Here is a 22,803-nt window from a genome sequence, read left to right on the forward strand (position 1 = left end):
TAACTATGAGAAACCTATCACTGCCCCATGAGCAGGCACACACAACAAGTACTTCACACCCTCACATACTTTAAGATGAAGCTGGATTAATGTAGTGACCATTTTATAAAAAAGTGATGCAGATGAAACGGGCACAAAACCAGCCAGCCAATCGACACACACATATTTAGCTGCTGATGCTGACACGCACCTGCCCAAGGTCCTCTAATGTCTGATCCTGTAACCACATCAGAGGGGTAAACAGAGATATACATGCAGACAAGTAACACACAAGCGTGAATGGACAATATTTATCTAATCTTCCCACCCAAAGTTATGTGCACTTACCTCTGGTGAAGTCTGACTACTCAGTATGTGGTTGTAAGTGAGAAACCCTGGGTTAATGGGGTGTCACACACACTGATTAAAAATGACAGAGGGGTTGCATAATAAACACCTGCCTCTAAATTTCTGATTTACGGATGTAAAGTTTTTGGGGAAAAAATTACAAAAACAAAAAAAAACAAGAGCAATGCACGAACATACAGTAAACTGAATAGGGATGTGATTCATAGAGTACTTCAAACTTTAAATGTGTAAATGTAAATTAAATTCTGAAATATCAGAAATGTTGAGACACTGGCGATTGAAATTTTATGTCAGATAGTTTCAAAGAAATCAATAAAAATGGCCTGTATTGTTCATGACATTTAATTATAACGTCATACTATATTTATATTAATTTTGAATATTCAATTGCAATTAAATTCAACAATCTTTTTTGCAATGACAGAAGTAAATCCACAAATCTTGTGGTTATATTTGCATATTCTGCTTCTTACTGAAAGTAAAAGGTACATTTTCAGTTGGAATACAAGTATTACAATGGGGAAATATTTTGTTAATTTTGAGATAATAGTGGTTTCTGATGGTTTTATATTTTGGGCAAACCGCTCTGTTTCCATCACTCCCGACCTGCAGTGGATGACCCAGGTCTGTCTGCGCTGGCCTGCCTTAGTAATCAGACTGTGCTTGGTGAGTCTACACATCGTCAAAGCTTTAGCGCCAAATAGCATTCCAGTTTCTGTTGGTTTTTAATAGTGTTTGTCCAATGGGTGATGTATTTGACTTGTTCTGTGTTTATAATTTGGTTAGGCCGAATGGTTGTGAGTGTGTGTTTGTCCTGAGGCTGGCTGATCTCTGCAGTTGTGAGGTCAGTTAGTGGTCAGTCAGTCTAAGCACCAGCTGGCAGAGGAGACTCTTCGTTAAGCTCAGCTCATAGTGTTTTAGGGCTTTATAATAGTATGTGGTGGGGTCACTTGTCTTTAGGTGTTTCTTGAATTGAATGGCTCTTTTTTGGATGTTTAGAAGAAGAAGGTATTGGCCTGTTATTGGCCTGTATTCATCGTTTGGCATTTTTTGTAGGACTCTTTTACATAATTCTAAATGTAGAGTTTCAATTGGATGTTTTCCCAGTTTACAAAGTCATATTTTATGGGTAGACCCCACACTTCATTGCCAAATAATACAATCGGTTTAATTACTGATTAGAAAAGTTTGAGCTTTCTCTTTGAGTTAATTCACAGCCAATGTAAAGTTACCCAATGGCATGATTTTTAGGTAGAGGTATGTCTTTGAATGGTTCTATGTGATAGGGTGAATGTGTTAGTCCCTGAGATCTGGAATGTTTCTGAAAAACTTTAGTGTTTTGGAGGTTTAGTGGGTGACAGGAGAACCAGGTCATCTACATAGAGGAGGCACTTTAATTCATAGAACGTTTCCGGGTCAATACGTTTCAGATATAATCCTTCATGCCAGATTGAAACTAACACTTTCTTAAAGTCTACAAAACAAACGTCTTTTGTTTTGCTGTACATATTTATCAATTAGTGTCTGTAGTGTGAAAATGTAGTCAGAGGTGTGACATTTTGGGAGGAAACCAAGTTGACATTTACTCAAGGTATTGTGCTTCATTAGGAAGTCTAAATGTCTTGTGTTTAAAATGCTCCAGAAAACCTTTCCCAGGTTACTGTTCATACATATGCCTCGGTAGTAAGTTGGGGTCCAATTTGTCTCCATTCTTGTAAGTGGGGCTAAGGCCCTGATACCAGATCTACAACCCCAAATCAGAAAAAGTTGGGACATTTTGTAAAATGCAATAAAATCAAGAATCTGTGATTTGTTCATTCTATTTAACCTTTTATTAGCTGACAAAAGTACAAAGAAACGTTTTCCAATGTTTTCACTGACCAACATAATTGTATTTTGTAAATATAAACAAATTTTGATTTTGATGGCTGCAACACACTCCAAAAAAGTTGGGACAGAGACATGTTTACCACTGTGTCACTTCACCTTTCCTTTTAATTACACTTTTGAATCATTTGGGAGTTGAGGATACTAATTGTTGGAGTTTTGCTAGTGGAATATTTGCCCAATCTTGTCTGATACAAGACAGCCACTCAACAGTCTGTGGTCATCATTGCCTGATTCTCCTTTTCATGATGGGTCATACATTTTCAATAGGGGACATATCTGGACTGCAGTAAACAGGCAGGCACATCCCTTCTATGGTGCAGAGTGTCTAGAAACCACTCAGTTTTAGCACGTGCAGAATGAGGCCTGGCATTGTCTTGCTTCCCAGGAAAGATGTCATCTTGATGGCAGTTTATGTCTCAGTACAATCCAAATGCCTCCATGTCAATGGTATCTTCATAATAATGCAAGTTACCCATTATGTTTGCAATGGTTCATCTCAATACCAGCACAGATGTTTGCTTTTGCACCTGTCGCTGGTGAAAGTCTGGTTGGTCCCTTTCGTCTTTGGGACTGAGAACTCGATGTCCATTTTCTCCCAAAAACAAGCTGAAACATGGACTCATCTGACCACAGCAGACATTCCCACTGTCTTCTAGACCATCTGAGATGAGCTCAGGCCCAGAGAACTCGCCGGCATCTCCACATAGAACTGATGTAAAACTTTCTCGTTGCGTAACAGAGATTCAAGTGGCATTTCTTGATGCAGCGTCAGACTGTGTTCAGTGAAAATGGTTTTCCAAATTACTCCTGAGCACATGTTGCTGTATTTAACGGATTAGCAGGATGGTATCTTGTGCAATGCCATCTGAGGGCTCAAAGGTCACACACATTCAACAGAGGTCTACTACCTTGCCCTACACAGACTGAGATTTCTCTGGATTTCCTGAATCTTGTGACAATATTATGTATGGAAGATGATGAAAGGCATAAATGTTTTGCAATCTTGCATTGAGAAATGTGATTTTTTAATTGTTTGACAATTCTCTCAAGATATTTGGCACAAAGTGATGAGCCATGACCCATCTTTGATTAAAAAGACTGAGGAACACTTTACACACAAACACGATACCCTCAACTATTACAAATTCACCTGCTCATTGTGGACTGTTTCAAAAGAGTTGGATAATCTAATTTGAATAATCTTTTCACTTTTATTTGGTCTCTGTCCCAACTTTTTTGGGGTGTGTTGCAGCCATCAAAATCAAAATTTGTTCATATTTATAAAATACAATTATGTTGGTCAGTGAAAAGATTGGAAAACATTTATTTGTACTTTTGTCAGCTAATAAAAGGTTAAATAGAATGAACAAATCACTGATTCTTGCTTTTATTGCATTTTACAAAATGTCCCAACTTTTTCTGATTTGGGGTTGCACAAAAAAACAAAAAACAACAACAAAAACAACTACACAGAACATCACTGAAAATGTACTGAATGTCGCTCTATGTGTTTCAGCATCTCCTTCAGGATGTGCTCCAGGACTTCCCATTTATCTTCCAATTATTTAATTGTTATGGGGAAATCTAAGGGGTTTTGATTTGCTTTAATTGATCTTTCCAAATGTTCTATTTTTATTGTTATTACTATTATTTTAATTATTTCATTTTGATTAGAATTTTGAATTTCAGTTGAGCTACTGTAAGTAATTAATAGAAATGGTTATTCCACATCTCTCTACTTTGGATTTTCTTAGTTTGAGTTTTATAATACATTTAATTTATCCCATAATTTATTTGAATTTATTTATGTTTTCATTTCTTCAAACTGGTCCTGTTGAAATTGAGCTTGACTGAGCTTTCTGGTTGGATACATTTCTCAGAGCCTTACAGGCTAAATCAAACCATCTGCCAGAGTCCAATTTCAGAGTCAATTTCTCCAATCACTTTTTTGTTCTGTATTTTAAAATATGTAATTTAGATCTTTCACTGCTTGACTGATGCCAAATATGCACTTTGAATGAATTTAATAGAGATTATTAAATATTTCTGTACATTCAATGGCATTGGTATAATTAGCGATACGGTTTTCTGTCCATTTGAATTATATTATTTTGTCCTGATTGAGTTGGTTGATGTTTCAGACTGTTTTATACAGAGAGTGATTTGGCTGTGGTCTGAGAAAGGTTTTAAAAGCTTGACAGTAAGTAATAAATCGTGTGGAGTGTGATTCTAAGAAATATAATTCTACACCGGTTCTAGAATTTAACCTGTCCATGTCCCGTCAGCGGGACACTTGGCTTGCTTTTTTATTGCCTTTTTCCCTTATCAAATATTTTAGAAATAATCATAGCTTAAACACTTAAAATTCATCCTGTAAAAATGAATTATTTTATGAAATTGGACTTTCTTTACCATACTTTAAATCCTTTTTAGAGGGCTCAATTTATGTGATATCAACTTCAAATTTGGAACACAACTAGACATGACTTCACAACTAGACAGATTTTCTAACAATTTTAGAGTTCACATTTTTCTTAAAATATATATTTTGTATAAAATAAAAAGTTTAGTCTACAGTAAACATAAACTTTTAAACATTCATTTTTTGATGCTGCTTTCACTTTTTTAAATAGACCAACCTTATGTCTGTATTCAAAGGCATGAGCATCCATAAATTACAACCAAATGTCACAAAGGGTAAATGACAGTTAACATATCACCCAGAAATGATGAATAGAACACTCAAAAATGGAATGAATAGAAAATCCAGAAAGTACAGCATTTATTTGCTGAATGAAAGTAGTAATTTCTTCTTATAAAATAAAATAAAATAATATTATTTAGCCCAAACTTTTCAATGTAGTGCAGTTTCCACAAAAATATCAGCATGATTTCTGAAGGATCATGTGACACTGTATACTGGAGTAATGGCTGCTGAAAATTCCCAAGAAAAAAATATATTTTAAAATAGAATAGCCTATGTAAATCTACAGTAATTCTCAATCCTAAAACCCTAACCACAACTAAGGGAGTTTAGCTCCTAAAGCACATATGCTGGTGTGATTTTCATCTGCAAACACTAAAACAGGAAGAAAAAAAATGACAAGAAATGAAATCACTGCCATCATCTGGCAAAACAAAGAATTACAAGAAAACTGATTCTTATAGCCGATGATGTCTGATGTGGTATTGCGCTTCTCATCTAGTTTGCAACTAGCTTTAAATCTTTTATGGGTCACATAGACATAAACCACCCCAAGGCAGCTATGTATTTCTATGTGTACAAGCATCTACAGTATATGTCTCAGGAAAGCAACGAGCAGATGAAATATTTATATCTTCTAATCATGTTTCTACTGCAACAAAACATCTGACAGATACATAAAAACAACAGCTTTAACATACTGGCAGATCAGCTCTAGATAATCAGCTAAACAGATCTGAGAGTCAAATAATTTTACTCAGTTTAATTACTTTTAATAAATTATAACAAGGTATTTCACACTAAATGTTTGCTGAGTCTCTCAGTAGTTTTTAGTTTCAGCAGTGAGTAGTAGTTCAAAGGGCTCTAATAATTTATTTATGGTACCAACCTGCTCATTCTAGCCATTAAAGAATTATTAAATTCTCATCCTTCATGTTTAGTTAACAAAGGCTTATTATTAGCAAGTAGAACGGTTGAGCCTCAGGCTGAATTTTGTTTTACCTGACATAAACAAAATTATTTTTTCATTTGTTTCCAAAATATTTTTCCTTAAGAACAAAAAACAAAGAGAAATTTGTTCGCACATAAGGATAATAAAAGAGTCACCTCAAACTTCTGTCGGAGCTCAGTATCCTCGTCATCTTCATCTGGAATGGGCACATTGTAGAACTCTCCCTCCTCCTGATTTAACATTTTGTACCTGCATCCCAGGTAAAGAGAAAGGTACACGTTATGATTGTTTATTTATGGTATTCATCAAAGCACATTTCAAGTACCCACAGTTCTGTTTACTGCCTAAGGTTCATTCTGAGTCTGTAAAGCAATATCATTATATATTTTCCACAGCAAAATAATACTTAAAAATAATACCAAATAATGTCACATAATTTCAGAACACTAACACTAGACAAAAATAATTTGCACAGTAATAAAAACTCTGCCATTTTTTTTTACTTGCACTCATGTTGTTTCAAACCTATTCCCAAAAATATACTGTATATGCCGTTATAAAACAGCATAAAGTAATACCATTACTTTTTAAAGAAATTTGTTCAAATGACAAAAAAAAAAGCTTTATTAAAGGCCATTAAAAATTAGTCCATATGATAGACTATACAGTTGTAATCAAAATGATTGAACCCCTATTGCAAATTCGGTTTATTTGCAAAATTCACAGACTTCCAGCTGTTTGCAATGAACAAATCAAACGAAAGTAATTGAAATAGATCAACACAACAAATGTTTCAAGTGGTTTCCCCAAATTCAACTGAAAATGCAACTTTTAATGACTGCTGCAGTCTTAAAATTATTTAACCCCCTGAATAGAATCACAACAGCACAAATCTGCAAAACAGGTGTTGTCTCAAGCACACCTGATGCAACTAATGAAGGGCTTCATTAGTTTCACCAGGTGTGTTTAAGCTAGAACACATGAAATATCTGAACTGGCTAGGTTTGTTGAGTGTCACATTTGACTGCATGTTAGAAATATAGTAATAAAGTCAAAAGTCAATAAAGAAATAAAGTCAAAAGAATGGGCCAAAAAGTTAAGAGAAGATATCCTTGCCCTTCACAAACGAGGAACAGGATACAAAAAGATAGCAACACTAACTGTTCCTTGAGTAGACATGTGCCGGTATTTGGTAATACGATAAATGGCGGTAACGAATATGCATGATATTGTTATCGCGGGCACTTCAAAATACAGTGAAAAATAATAGATCCGAATTTAGATTTTAAGAACGCGCATTAGCTTATTTATCATCAACCGCTTAAAAAAACACAACGTATATGCTGTGCAAAACACGTGCGAACTCTGATGTAAACAATCCCCACATGTATAAGCACTGTATGCATGCGGCGCAGTGCGCACTCTAGTCTAATGTAAACAATCCTCACATGGAGAAGAAGCATGGCGGAAGGAGGGAAGCTGCCGATTTATCCCCCTTCTCAAAGTCAGGGCTGCCAAGACTCACGTAATCGACACTTTTCACACGCTCTCATGCCACACATCCATTTTTTCACACAGAGAAAAATCGCGAAGCAAAGAGGACACACTGACATCGACAGACTAGACAGAGCAGGTTACCTTTGATATGAAAAAAAAATCTCAGCTCTCAGTATCTGTCCATTTTATTAAAAAATTCAGACAATAAATACCGTTTTGGTGCTTGTAAATGTGACGTGACAGATCGCTGTAGCGCCATCATTTCAAGTAAACCGATCATCTGCCACTTTTTATTTAAAGATACAGTACAACTTACCGAAAGTAAATATGCCTCATACATAATATCAATCAGTGTTTTTCAACCACGGAAAGAGGTCAATAAAACTGCAGGAGAACAATATTGTCACGGAACGTTACATTTACCTCAGGAAAGCTATTTAATGACCAGCACGTTAGTTAGTAGAAAAAAAATAGCTATAGAGAGGAGTATTTTGCTAAATATGTGCACTATATTACATATTTATTAAATTTTTACTTGTCATTACATAATTGTTATTATAATGAAAACTGCATTATATTTAATTTGTTTTTTTTAACCTTTAATAATACCAGCTGATAGGGCTCTCTGTATGTTTACAGCATTATGTGGAATATATTTTTTTCTTGAGAAAAATTAACATGTAATTAACAAGAAAACATCTTCTGTCAAATGTTTTGACAACAGGCACTGAGGTTTCAGCTTTCACAGTAAGGCGTGTGCTAAACGCAAATGGTTTCCATGTCAGAACTCCAAGGAATACACACAACAAAATCATATAAATAAGCCACAAAAGTTTTAGGATTCTGTTCTGTGGAGCGATGAAACAAAACTTTTCAGCCCTATGGATCAGCAGTATTTCCGGAGGAAGAAGAATGAAGCATATACTGAAAAGAACACTGTCTACAGTTAAGCACGGTGGTGGCTCGGTGATGCTCTGGGGTTGCTTTGCATCATCTGGCACTGGAAACCTGCAGCATGTGGAAGGCAAGATGGATTCACTGAAGTATCAGGAAATCCTAGGAGAAAACGTCATGCTGTTAGTGAGGAAGCTAACGCTTGGGCGTCATTGGACCTTCCAACAGGACAATGATCCCAAGCATACCTCAAATTCCACCAAGGCTTGGTTACAGAAGAAGTCCTGGAAGATTCTACAGTGGACATCACAGTCACCTGACTTGAACCCCATGGAAAATCTCTGGTGGGATTTGAAAAAGGCAGTTGCAAACCCAAGAATATTACTGAACTGAATGCCATTGCTCATGAGGAATGGGCTAAAATCCTACTGAGACGCTGCTTGAAGCTGGTGTCTGGTCATGCATCTCATTTGCAGCAGGTCATAACAGCAAAAGGGTGTTCTACCAAGTACTAAAGATGCTTGCCATGAAGGGGTTCAATAATTTTGAGACTGCAGAAGACATTAAAAGTTTCATTTTTTTTAGTTGAATTTGAGGGAACCACTTTGTGTTTCTATTCTGTAATTTCAATTACTTTTGTTTGATTTGTTGATTGCAAACAGCTGGAAGTCTACATTTTGCCAATGAACCCGATTTGCAATGGGGAAATACATTTGATATCAACTGTATCTTGTACTGTATCTGTATCTTCAGAAGACAATTGTGTTTTAGCATCATTGCAACATCTAATATGTGAACAAAAACATATATTACATTTTCCCAAGTTTAGAATGTTCATAATATAGTACACTACCTTTATGGGGCTTTAATGCTTGTTTTTAACTAACAGGGCATAACTAATAATGGCAGAAAGAGACTGCTGAACAAAATTAGTGACCAAGTCATTTTCCTTTCCAAGATCTGCGAGAAAGAGACAAAGAGACATATCCTTACCATCCACACACAGGGGACTTCATGAGCTCGGACACACCAAAAGACATTGAGCCCATGAAGTCATTGCGGGTGGTTCTGTCCCAGTCCCACACCTCTACAGACAGCCGACGGTCCTTATCTGCTGGCTTCAGCTTGCTGGAACACACACGCATACAGTATGAAGCATTGCATTAGCACTCCCCTTCATCATTTTCTAAAGCAGGGATTTCCAGCTGCTCTCTTTCAGCAACATATATTATCCAGATTAAAAACTCCAAGCAGTTTTATATTTCTATTTATCTTTCACTTTTGTTATAATACTTATAATACTTTTGCAAATAATAACATATTAATATTTACAATGAGTTCTTTAAGATTTGCTTATAAATTCCTTCAAAAAGAGAAACATGATTTCACACACTTAACTAAATGCTGAGTTCAGGGTTCTGAACAAACAAACTGTCAATTTTTTTGCATGTTGGCAGGTTTAGGTTCTCTTTTTGAATATGAAATATGTTACTTAATTTTCACTTCGTTTGCATACATACATTTGATTGGACAGTCAGCCCTTCAAAAACAATTCTTAAGCTACTAGATGGTGGATAGATTATTATAGTGCTGTATAGTACTGATCAAGTAAATCAAATCATGAAAAAAATGTGACCCCACACTTAATATATATACTTTGATTTGAACTTGTGACCTTATTCTGATTTGTACACAGGCCTACTCTATGGAAGTGACTCTGTAAACGTTCACACCACTATACCAGTGAGCAGCCATGTGACATCTTTGATAACTTTTATATTTATAGTTTCATTTAAGAAACAAAATGTATCTGTATCTTCTTAATTTTTTAGCAAGTGTCATATTTATTTCATGCTATTTTCCAGGAAGATATAAATAGTTGTTATTTTAAATGTTTGGTATGCATATGCATGTCTTTTAAAGCTGTGAATCGGACTGTCCTCCTTGGCTCTGATGGATCAGGCACATCAGTGATTCATCAGTGACATATCAGTGAGGTATCTGAGATTTCATCTAGATTAATCAGAGGGTTATATAAAACGTTTGACAGGTCAGATTTGGCTCATCAGTTAAAGATCTTGTCAGGATTTGTTCTCATGTTGTGTGTGCAAACACAAGGCCTGTGTTTGGGCTGTGTTTGCGTTGTCTTGTGTTGTTTACCACGCCCCCTTGTTCTCCTCGTTAGTCTTAATTGTTCATCGGTGTCCCCTGTGCCCTGGTGATGATGTCCCTTATTTAAGGTCCTTGTGTTTATTACTCGGTGCTTGTTCGTTTTGTATCTTGTCATCCTGTTCTGTGAGCTGTGTATTCCCTTGATCAGAGTTTGTATCCTGCCTGTTATTTCTAGTCTCATGTTATTGTCAAGTTTATTAGTCTAGTCTTGTCAACGTTTGTTTGCCCCCTTGTGGGTCTTTGTTTTCTGTCTGTTTAATAAATCCGTGTTTTATTTATTACTGTCTGGGATTAGGTTCATAACCGCATACCGTGACAGAACGAACAAGCCATTTTTTTAACCCAGCAGACAATATGTCTTTCCCTGCAAGAGGCCAGTCGGAGGGCCACGAAGAATGGTGGTTGAAGCTAACCACTGCTATGAAGGGAGGTAGGACTCCGTTTCCTCCCCAGGGAGAGGAGTCCCTGGAAAGATATGTCCAAGGTGTGGATGAGAGGAGGAGATTCATGCCAGATATCCTCCAAAACTCCTTTTTCATCGCGGGTCTCAATGCACCGCCTCCTATGTGTGAACGGAAGGGGTTGATCCGACGCTCGTTCAGTGAAGTGGTGAACCGTGTGTGTCGGGGGAGGGCGGCAGAGTCCTACTAGGACAGTGATATCTTCATCATTGCCGGTGGTTCCGGAGGGTCGCGTCCTGGCTGTCGCAGCGCTTCGGGGCCATGTCTCTTCACCTCGACTCCCAAAGCACTCGCTGTAGCTGGAAGCCTTCGCGGAAAGCGAGGAAGACGGGTGTCGAGGGAGTCTTAATCGGAAGCTGCATCTACTGAGTCAGCATTGCATCTGGTGGTGGTCCCTCCACTTGCTGTAAACGGTCCCGGTACCGATTACAGATCCGGCTATGGTTTCTGCTCCGCGGTCAAGGAGGAGGAGGAGGAGGAGGAAAGCTTCATGTCCTCCGTCTCAGTTTTATCCGGGACCCGCATTGACACTCCAGCCCGCTGCGGCCAGTCCTGTCCACGCTGAGGTAGATGGGGAGAAGGACCGAGTCCAGCACTGTCCCAGCTAAGGAGCCCAGTCCGGTCCCAGCTTCAGAACCGTCTGCTACACCGTTTGTCTCAGGGTCAAACCAACAAAACATAACTACTAACAACAATGGCAAACAAGAGTACATAATAACAGGTTTGACTAACATTGAATAACATTGGTGTGACTCAATAAAAATAACACACAAGGGAGGGGGGTGGGGGGTGGGGGAACAAAGCACTGTCCCCCCTCCCTTGTGTGTTAGTCGTCTGTTTTGCTCCCTGTGGTTCCCCTGGTTACCCCTGCTACTGTGTTACCCCGATCTGTCCTCCCCAAGACTGTACCTTATGTGTCTCCACCCAGACCTGTTCAGTTTCCTTGCCCTATAACCCTCGCCCATGTCCAGTGAGTCTAGGACTGTTGCTTCACCGATCCACTCTGGACCCCTGCCGATGAACTCTTTTGTTCCCCCACCCCCCCATCCCTTGTGTGTTATTTTTATTGAGTCACCCCAATGTTATCCAATGTTAGTCAAACCTGTTATTATGTACTCTTGTTTGCCATTGTTGTTAGTAGTTATGTTTTGTTGGTTTGTGTCTGAGTTACAGTCTGTTAGGTCTCATGTGGAGTGTCTGGTAGCCGCTCCGTAAGAGGGGGGGTATATCAGGGATTTGTACTCATGTTGTGTGCGCAAACACATGGCCTGTGTTTTGGGCTATGTGTTTGCATTGTCTTGTGTTGTTTACCACGCCCCCTTGTTCTCCTAGTTAGTCTTGATTGTTCATCGGTGTCACCTGTGCCCTGGTGATGTCACTTATTTAATGTCCTTGTGTTTATTACTCGGTGCTTGTTCGTTTTGTATCTTGTTGTTCTGTGAGCTGTGTATTCCCGTGATCAGAGTTTGTATCCTGACTGTTAGTTCTAGTCTCATGCTATTGTCAATATTATTAGTCTAGTCTTGTCAACGTTCGTTTGCCTCCTCGTGGGTCTTTGTTTTCTGTCTGTTTAATAAATCCGTGTTTTATTTATTACTGTCTGCGTTTGGGTTCATTTCTGCATACCATGAAAGATTCATGATCTAAAAGCAGTTAAAGCCATATATTAAAGGGGTGGTAAAATGCCCTTTTCACAATATGTAAAATAAATCTCTGATGTCCCCAGATTGTGTGTGTGAAGTTTTAGCACAAAATACCCCACAGATATTTTTATATGGCATGCTAAAGTTGTCACTTTTTGAGGGTTAGCAAAAACGTACCGTTTTGTGCCTGGCCCTTTAAATGCAAACAAGCTGCCTCAGAGGGCGGGGTTTCAAGAGCTAATGTCTGTTAGCAGCTGCAATTACCTCACGCAGACACACTAAAATGACAGAAACTGTTCTGCCTTTAATGTTAAAACAGAGTCAGACAAAGATGGAGAGACTCAAGAAGTGACAACATGTAGAATGCAACAGGACGTCTCTGAATTGTTAGTTGATGAATTTATGTTGCTGATGTGGAGTTAACTATCTTCAATTAGCATATTCTGTCATGATAATCTATAAATCACTCGTATAGGAACTGTTGTGAGATGCAGTGACTTTTTATTGCATGTGAAAAGAATGATGCTAAAGTTTGAACTGACTCACAAATGTACTCGTATACAACAAACTTCCCTCTTCTCAACATGGACTACGTGTCCCGGAGGTGGGGTTTATGTACATTTTAGGGTTGCTGATGTCACTAACCCGGGAGGAATGTTGTGTAGTCCCTACCAGCCTTTTTTTGTAGTCCTTTTCTTTAAAAGCAAATATCTCCCTTTGCTTTGAACTTTGAGCATTGTGACTTTGCAGATGTTGTTTATGCTCAAACAGCAACATTTCACACTAGCTAAAGTTAGAAAAGTGAAATTGTGTTTTACCACCCCTTTCAAACTGATGCTACAGTAAACTTAAATGGAAGATTATAGTAATGGGGGGATTATAGTAATCAATTAATAATACAATGTTCATGCACATAAAACTAACACCAATGACACATTAATCCTGAATTTCAGGATGTAATAAAATGTTGGGACTCACAATGTAAATGACTCATTCCAAGCTGGATTCAGGGAAGAACGGATGGTTTTTGTTTTCTGTTTCGTCTCATTTTTAGGGTCTGGAATTAACTTGAGTTTTACATATGGATCAGACAATCCATTCGGGTCCATTGGAATCATGTTCTTGCCTTCTCCAACTGCAACACAACAACATGCTAAATAAGAGACGAAATCAGAATAACAAAAAAAGAAATATGTAAATAAAATAGATCAGTGATGCTCATAAACTCTATACTGTGACATAATATGAAGAACTGACTTCATATTATACAAAACACTCCAGAGCAGGGTCATGCTCTCAAAGCAGAAATGCACATGCAGGTCATTGGTGTTCTTTGTTGAAACAATCTTATATGAAAGCATTTAATAACTGTCTGTCTGGTTGGGAATGCTACATGTGGGAATGGGGACATTCCATAGAAATAATGATTTTTAAACTGGCCAAACTGTATATTTTATTCCCTAACCCTACCTCTAAACCTACCCATCACATAGAATGTTTTAGATAAAAAATTAAGAAAAATAAACAAAACAAAAAAAACATCACTTGATATGATTTATAAGCTACACCAAAAATGGCCCCACAGGGACAAGGATTTTGGATATTCCCAAAAACATAGGATATACCTGAAACACACACACACACACACACACACACACACACACACACACACACACACACACACACTGCATAAGACGGAAAGACCTGCCACACACACACACACACACACACACACACACACACACACACACACACACACACACACACACACACACACACACACTGCATAAGACGGAAAGACCTGCCACACACGCACTGCATAAGACGGAAAGACCTGCCACACATTTCCTCTACTCAAATACACAGAAAGGTTAGAATTTGAATATATAAAAATGTCCCAACCAAAAAGGTAGACTAAATGCAAACATGCGGCGTGCCACTAAAATTTGTGGCCGTGAATATAATGAAAGGCAAGGGGCACAATAAAAGTATATGTGGAGTATCTGTGAAGAGATTTTTGTGAGTGAAGGAGACACTGACAGATTACAACATCTAACACACACTCTGTCTGAGAATGCAAATATCAATATTTACAACATGAATGTCTGAATTGCCTATGTTTGACAGGTAGAAGGTGCCCTACACTTCCATGACACCACATGTCTCTGTGTAAGCTTTTGTCTTTTTTATCCATCCATCCAATTTCAAAGCACTTTTTTGGCATGACCATAGACACAATATCACAAACCATCAATTAAAAATCCAATAACACAACAGAGTAACAATGCAACTAAATAGAGCTAATAATACAATGGCAAAAAGTCCTTATTTCTAAAGACATGGAATTCTAAAACAAATTTCTAACATTTACGTTTAAAAAGAGCTCTAATTTAACTGACCACAACACTTTCTAGCCTGGCACAGCTTAACCATAGGTGTGTGAAAGTGACTTTTGTAGGATTACAAATTTTATTTAAATGTTTAATTGAGCTTCCAATACAATAGTATAGAAACTGAGAAAGTTTATTAGTGTGAATTTTGTATCTAAAGTAAATTATGTCACAAACCTGCCTGTTCCTGTCTGTCCAGCTCTCTATTGTAAGTTAAATTGGTCAGAGCACTGAGACTATCACCTTTTGTCTTTATGCACTGCCTGGCCATTAAGATAATGTGAAGGTATCGGTGAAGAGTCTGGCTGATTGGATTAGGATATTTACATTACAGTGTTATGCTGATTGGATTAGGATTGGTAACACTCTCAGTCTAGGGCACATTCCTTAACCGGTATGCCTCATTTACATGCTTTTGTTTCAGAGTGCCTCCACCTTTAGGTAACTCCTCCCCCTGAAAGGGTATATGAACTAAATGTATACTGCCTTAGTTAGACTTGATTGAGATGACTACAGCGACGAAATAAAGAACTTATACCTCAACAATCTCCTGGTCTGCAACTCTATCTTTTCTACACTTGAGAAAAAAGTTCACAACACTTTGGATGTAAAACAAACAACCAGTGATGGAGTATCAGTCAGAACAGAAGTTTACTTTTTTTTTTTTTAATTCAGTCCAATTTATTCTTCTGTTTTTCATATGCTGAAACTCTCAGGAGAAAACTGTGGCATGAAAATGGAGGTTCAAGCTCATCAAGGAAAAGAAAAAATAAAGCTCATCGTTCCTCCCTTGGGCCACCCCTTCAAAATAAACAGTGCTTGCATATTTGTCTTCCTCTTACACTGTAAAAACTAAAGGTGTCTCAAATATCCTGTTGGATACTCAAAGAACTTCAAAATGTAATTTAAGAGCTCTTTCTCCTATAGTAGGGTTACTGGTGGAGCATTGACAATCTTTGCGGTTCTTGCTTGAACTTATGGGATCCTTTAAGCACTTTGTATTCAGTTCAGAGGTTCTGGAGTCACCTTTTCATTACCATGAGACCTCAAAGTGCTTTGGGTGAAATTAGAGGAACTTGAATGCTATAAAAGGGTAATTGTAAAATCTTTTAACATTTAGGTGGTTCCTGGAAGATCTCTTATATTAAAGCCAGCATCTTGAGCAACCCAATGGTTTTGTGAGGCCAGAATAAGATTAGTATTATTATCCTATAATTATTATACTTAAGTTTGATTCAGTATACATAGGCTTACATCTATTTAGTATACACCTATTTTATTGATTAATTTAAACCTTAAACAACAACAATACAAAATAAATAAATAAATGATATGAAGAAGAAGCAGGAGGAGAAAAGTTTAATTCTGTCACGGGTAAGAAACCTGGGTCAGGCTTTGGGGATGTGTATTCAAAAATTAGTAATTTTTAAATTAATAATTATTCATACGGGTTTGACCCAGATAATCATACATGTTAAATCTCCCAAAAAAGGGATAATACGTTGCCAATCTGTATGAACGACTGAATACAACGGATTTATAATCAATCATCCCGCATATTGGCAAAAATGGATCAATTTATATATATATATATATATATATATATATATATATATATATATATATATATATATATATATATCAATAATCAAATCATAACGAATTATAATTCAACATTCCTATACAAATTGTCCAGAATATATAGGTTCCCAGGATAACTTCTAAGGGAATTAATTCGTCATCGAATTATTCTGTTTTGTCCAGCAAACTGATCATGCGATCTTCATCAACTCCTATAGAGAAGTTACCCTTAAGGGACTCGCAGGAAAAGACAATCTTTCCGGCCGTGAAAGATAGCTTTCCTGTTTTGCAACAATACTATTTAAAGTATTCTACAATTTTAAAGCTTGTAGCTTTGGATCGTATACATTAAAGGGACTTGTATATGAGCATAGAGACTATAAATAAATATAATGCATTTAATAAAGGCAAAGTTATGTATACCGGTTATAACAAACAATAAATGTATTTACAAACACAATATTGGCAATGACACAATGAAAGAGAATGCATCAATAAAGAGAGAGAATGAGAGAGAGAGAGAAAGAATCTGGAAGGATCAGTGGCAAATTACAGACCTCAAAACCTTTGAGAGACAACACAGAAAAAACACATCTTAATGCTCTAAAAGCTCGATACGAATATATACTTGCACAGTTGCTCGTTGTGTGGCTGCTTCGAAGGCATGTGGATGTGTTCCGTGGGAGAGTCACGTGGCCTGCAGATGGTCTGGAGCGCGCTCTTTCAAACGAAGGTTTAAAGATCTTTGACGTAAATTACCAAAGAGACAATTCAGGCTAAGTTCACTTTCTCGTCTGAGGAAATGAACAAAGTAGAAAGGAAAAACAAAACTTAAACAGACAAAGGAAAAGATCCCCGGAGGGGGGTCACGCAGGAGTTACATGATGTGAGGAAGAGGAGAGGAGAATTTTTCATTTAAAAGGGTGAAGATGTCACCCTCTGGGGGTATGTGAGCCAATCCGAAGTTGTTCCTCTGGAGGGATATTTTATGACTCTTTGTGTTCAGACAGCACATTTGAATCTGTAATTTCATTGGGTGTTTAAGAGAAAGAATCTTCAAGATTCTTATAATACCCATGTGTCACAAAGTTAACAAAATCTAATGTAAATTAACAAATGGGGGACGAAGATTGGAATTTATAGAGACCAAATATGGTTATATATTATGGTTATATAATATATACACATATTTGTATGCAAAGTTTAAAACATTAACCCATTAGAGTTTAAAAGAAAACAAAAGCCAAAACAACAAATCATGAGATGTGAAAATTAGATACATGTTTATACATATCTCAAGTGGTTATATATATATATATATATATATATATATATATATATATATATATATATATATATATATATATAAAGATTAACAGGGTTTATTTTTCCTCCTCAGGACAATTAAGTGAGTGTCACATCTCTCAGGAATTCCCTTTTAGAGGTCGTAAAAATCCTTAACTATTGTAACAGGATTCTGAGAGTGTCCGAGTTCTGCCAGTGGTGTTAGCTTCGGGGGTAGTTAGACAGACCCTTGCTGGGAGAGTGAGTTTGCCGGACTATTCACTAGACAAAACCAATAATCTGTGTGTGTGTGATTGGTCGAGACGCTACAACTACTATACTCACAGATCCCTCCATAGGACCTGGGCAATCGGACGAACATAACAACATATCAAATACATCTCAGTAAAGTCTACTAAATGAGGAAATAGTGAAAGTCCTTGGATATGTGTATGTGTGCTTGGGTGCGGAATGTGTGTGTGTGTGATGTACACAAGTTCCTTCTTGCTGGAAAAGGGGAGGCTTGGTTTTAACTCAGTTCGCTATGAAAGTGTCAATGAACGCCATTAGGGGCAGACTCTGTGGTGCCTGACCTGAGTTATGGACCAGAGTGAGAGAGGTTAGAAGCATTCTTACATGTATAAGTGCATAAGTCGTCCTGACATAGTCCAGATACCCTACACACGGAACTGCTGCTATTCCTCTGTTGCCATCGCTTCAGTGATTCTCGCGCGCAACAAAGCTATCCTTTACAAGGTTTGTAAACTCAACAAAGAAATATAAGTCTACTCACTATATATTCAAACATACATATATAAACTAAATTTATTATACATTACTATGGTTTTACAGTGTTTACAACTCGTTTATTGCACAGCATGTGCCTGTGGTATGAAGGTTTTAGCCGCGATGCTAACTAATCTTATGAACAAATGGAAATCATTGACTTATTTTCTTAGATTGTTTTAGTTATTCAATTCAACGTATTCTGTACAACTGTGTCTTCAAATTACTGATATTACAAATTAATAGCTGATTCCTGCTGTCGTCATTGGCGTTTGTTATGAATAACACAAGTGGTTAATATAGTTTGGTCTGTTTTTGTTTACTTACTACAGGTGCCTCTCTCAAATACCATTTTAAAGCCCTTTACTGGCCGATAAATATTATGTTGGGAATGGATATAATCAACTTTGTTCTTTTGTTTTCCCAGAACAACCAGTACATTTCTAAAATAATCTGAACATTTCAGAGGCAACATTGAATTACAGTAAGTTACCTGCACCACATGCAATTACTTTATAACTATGAACTTTTAACAGAATATTTTTCCATTTTTACATAAATTGTACATAAATAAAGTGTACATAAAAAATGGTTTCATGAACGATTTACACAATTTTTTTCTGCTTGTGTTTCATGCAGTGAAAGCAAATGGTGACTGGGGTTGTATTATGCCCGAGATCTGCTTTTGGGTTCCACAGACAGAAAGTCATACAGGTTTGGAATGTCACAAGGCTGAGGAAATTATTTTAAGTTAACAACTATCACTTTAATAACATTACTAACAGTCATTTTTGTTCTTTGCAGGAACCTCGGTAAGCTGAAATACAAGTCTGATCAAGAATAAAAATTTCAAAGGGTCCCAGAGCCTTTCAAATCAAAGGGTCAAGCACAGGAAGGCAGTCAAAACAAACAAAACACACAAGGTTGGGAACAAGGCAAACGGGTAATCCAGAGGCAGGCAGGGAACAAGGCAAACGGGTAATCCAGAGGCAGGCAGAGAGTCCAAAAACCAAAATACAGGGAACCAGAGAAATGCTCTGATATGTAGTGCAACAACATACAAAACTACGCAGTGATTGAATGTGAAAACCAGGCTTATAAGGGGTGAGCTAAACAAGGTAATGCCAAACAGGTGAATGTGATCAGTGATGATGAGTCCGGGCAGTGAGTTATGGGAAATGTAGTTGTGAGGGAAAAACAAAAAACTGAAGTGGAGTACCCTCTGGTGGCTGTCAAGGGCACTCCAGCTGATGGCCGTTACAAAAGATGCGGTAACATTTGTGAATTTCGTGAAATTACACAGGTAAAGAAGTCCATTGACCATTGTCAGCAGTGTAGCGACGTAATGTATGAAGCACAGCTCACACATGAGTCACTTTCAATCAGCTTTCTGTTGGTCAAATCTAGTGAATTCCAGTGACCAACTTGATCCCATAGTGAAATTTTTGACATAGTGTACATTACAGTCTCCAGTCTCAGAGCATCCCAGACTTCAACATTTTATAATTCAAAATAGCTGAATAACTAACCATCTGAGATTTCGGTATATAGATAATGGTTAAGATCATAATTTTCAGGAATATTACAGCACAATGAGTTTATATTAGCACCGTTTCACGAGTTCACACTTACATACAATTAGAGGAAGTAAAGTTTAATGCATATTTGGCGTGCTGTCCGGGGGGAGGGCTCCGAGCTCGGAGTTTGGGCCTAACCTAGAGTACTCCCCCCGTATGTAAATGGTTAGGACAAGAAGTGTGGAGAAGGGGTGTGGAGGGATGCTGCTAAACTGTCAAAGAATTGAGGTGAGACTGCTGAATATATATACACCTCTTATCGTTGATTGCTGAGTGCTCACCACTCGTGTTAATAATCTGTGTGTGCTCCTCCCGAACTTTGTTAATAAAACATCATTTGTTGTTTGATTTTGGCATCTAATAGAGCTTTTGGACTTAGAAACAGACTTAGTCAGACTTAACAAGCGGACTGAAACTGAGTGAAGATGGAATGTGGCGAGCAGGACGAGGTCGAGGTACGTGAGAGAACAGAGCAAGGCCGGTGGCGTGATTGATAATGAGGGACAGCTGTGCGACGCACCGGTCTCGTATCTCTCACGGAGGAGCGGAAGCATAAAGGAGGAGCGACGACAGTGAAGATCGAGAGAGGAACAGGCCTGAACTTGTGCTTTGTTTCTGTTTTGTGTGCCAGCAGTCGTCCGTTAGGGGCTGCTGGCTTATACTTTTGTTTCTGTATTTGTTTATTTATTTTATTAAAAGTGTTAAATGTTCCCGCCTCCTTCTTCCCATAACATCTGAACCTCGTTACATGGACAGTTTTAATTAGTCAAAATTTAAATAAATTTTTTTACATTGATTTATTACAAGGAACACATGTGTTTCCATGCATTTTGTGGAGATGTCTTTTCTTGTATAGCCTATTGTATAAACAGGTGCTGGTCATATAATTAGAATATCATCAAAAAGTTGATTTATTTCAGTAATTCCGTTCAAAAAGTTAAATTGGGATATTATATTCATTCATTACACTCAGACTGATAAATTTCAAATGTTTATTTCATTTAATTGTGATGATTAAAACTGACAACTAATGAAAATCCCAAATTTAGTATCTCTGAAAATAAGAATATTACTTAAGATAAATAGAAAAAAATGATTTTTTAAAATGTTGGCCAACTGAAAAGTATGATCATGAAAAGTATGAGCATGTACAGCACATAATACTTAGTTGGGGCTCCTTTTGCCTGAATTACTGCAGCAATGCGGCGTGGCATGGAGTCAATCAGTCTGTGGCACGGCTCAGGTGTTATGAGAGCCCAGGTTGCTCTGATAGTGGCCTTCAGCTCTTCTGCATTGTTGGGTCTGGCGTATCGCATCTTCCTCTTCACAATACCCCATAGATTTTCTATAGGGTTAAGGCCAGGCGAGTTTGCTGGCCAATTAAGAACAGAGATACCATGGTCCTTAAACCAGGTACTGGTAGCTTTGGCACTGTGTGCAGGTGCCAAGTCCTGTTGGAAAATGAAATCTGCATCTCCATAAAGTTGGTCAGCAGCAGGAAGCAAGAAGTGCTCTAAAACTTCCTGGTAGATGGCTGCGTTGACCGTGGACCTCAGAAAACACAGTGGACCAACACCAGCAGATGATATGGCACCCCAAACCATCACTGACTGTGGAAACTTTACACTGGACTTCAAGAAACGTGGATTATGTGCCTCTCCTCTCTTCCTCCAGACTCTGGGACCTTGAATTTCAAAATTTACTTTCATCAGAGAACATAACTTTGGACCACTCAGCAGCAGTCCATTCCTTTTTGTCTTTAGCCCAGGCGAGATGCTTCTGATGCTGTGTCTTGTTTAAGAGTGGCTTGACACAAGGAATGCGACAGCTGAAACCCATGTCTTGCATACGTCTGTGCGTGACGGTTCTTAAAGCACTGACTCCAGTTGCAGTCCACTCTTTGTGAATCTCCCCCACATTTTTGAATGAGTTTTGTTTCACAATCCTCTCCAGGGTGTGTTTATCCCTATTGCTTGTACACATTTTTCTACCACATCTTTTCCTTCCCTTTGCCTCTCTATTAATGCGCTAGGACACAGAGCTCTGTGAACAGCCAGCCTCCTTAGCAATGACCTTTTGTCAGTTTTGTCAGTGCCACAGACTGTTCGACTCCATGCCACACCGTATTGCTGCAGTATTGAGTGCTGTACATACTCATACTTTTCATGTTCATACTTTTCAGTTGGCCAACATTTCTAAAAATCCTTGTTTTCTATTGTTCTTAAGTAATATTCTAATATTCGGAGATACTGAATTTGGGATTTTCATTAGTTGTCAGTTTTAATCATCACAATTAAATGAAATAAACATTTGAAATATATCAGTCTGTGTGTAATGAATGAATACAATATCCAAATTTCACTTTTTGAATGGAATTACTGAAATAAATCAACTTTTTGATGATATTCTAATTATATGACCAGCACCTGTACATGGTTGATTATTCATGTTGCTTATGTATTATACAGTTTCTTTGTGTATTCATTGATATTAATCTATCACTAGCTTTTTTTCCCAAGTGCATGGAAGTCTATGTATTAAAATGGATCTAAAATAAACAATTCTTATTTTGTATTTGGTTCAGTTTGTTTATTATAATAGAAGGTAATGGTAACCATAGTAAC

The 22,803-nt window shown here is 37.5% G+C and overlaps 1 protein-coding gene and 1 long non-coding RNA gene across 2 annotated transcripts in view; one reads left to right on the forward strand and one right to left on the reverse strand.

The window, feature by feature from the left end:
* The window catches only part of prkcaa (protein kinase C, alpha, a), a 407,934-nt gene that overhangs the window by 149,917 nt on the left and 235,214 nt on the right, over positions 1–22,803 (reverse strand). Inside the window, exons 6-8 of the mRNA XM_077199185.1 lie at positions 13,540–13,696; positions 9,279–9,413; positions 6,050–6,143 (exon numbers count right to left, since the gene is read on the reverse strand). Of these exons, the coding sequence (XP_077055300.1) occupies positions 6,050–6,143; positions 9,279–9,413; positions 13,540–13,696 (386 nt within the window). The remainder of the gene's footprint in view (positions 1–6,049; positions 6,144–9,278; positions 9,414–13,539; positions 13,697–22,803) is intronic.
* The window catches only part of LOC143706848 (uncharacterized), a 101,559-nt gene continuing 97,750 nt past the window's right edge, over positions 18,995–22,803 (forward strand). Inside the window, exons 1-2 of the long non-coding RNA XR_013193040.1 lie at positions 18,995–19,086; positions 19,242–19,316. This is a non-coding gene — a long non-coding RNA (uncharacterized LOC143706848). The remainder of the gene's footprint in view (positions 19,087–19,241; positions 19,317–22,803) is intronic.

This window comes from Siphateles boraxobius, unplaced genomic scaffold (genome assembly GCF_051911475.1).
Source record: "Siphateles boraxobius isolate OS27281-9 unplaced genomic scaffold, OSU_SipBor_1 41, whole genome shotgun sequence".
Lineage (NCBI taxonomy): Eukaryota > Metazoa > Chordata > Actinopteri > Cypriniformes > Leuciscidae > Siphateles > Siphateles boraxobius.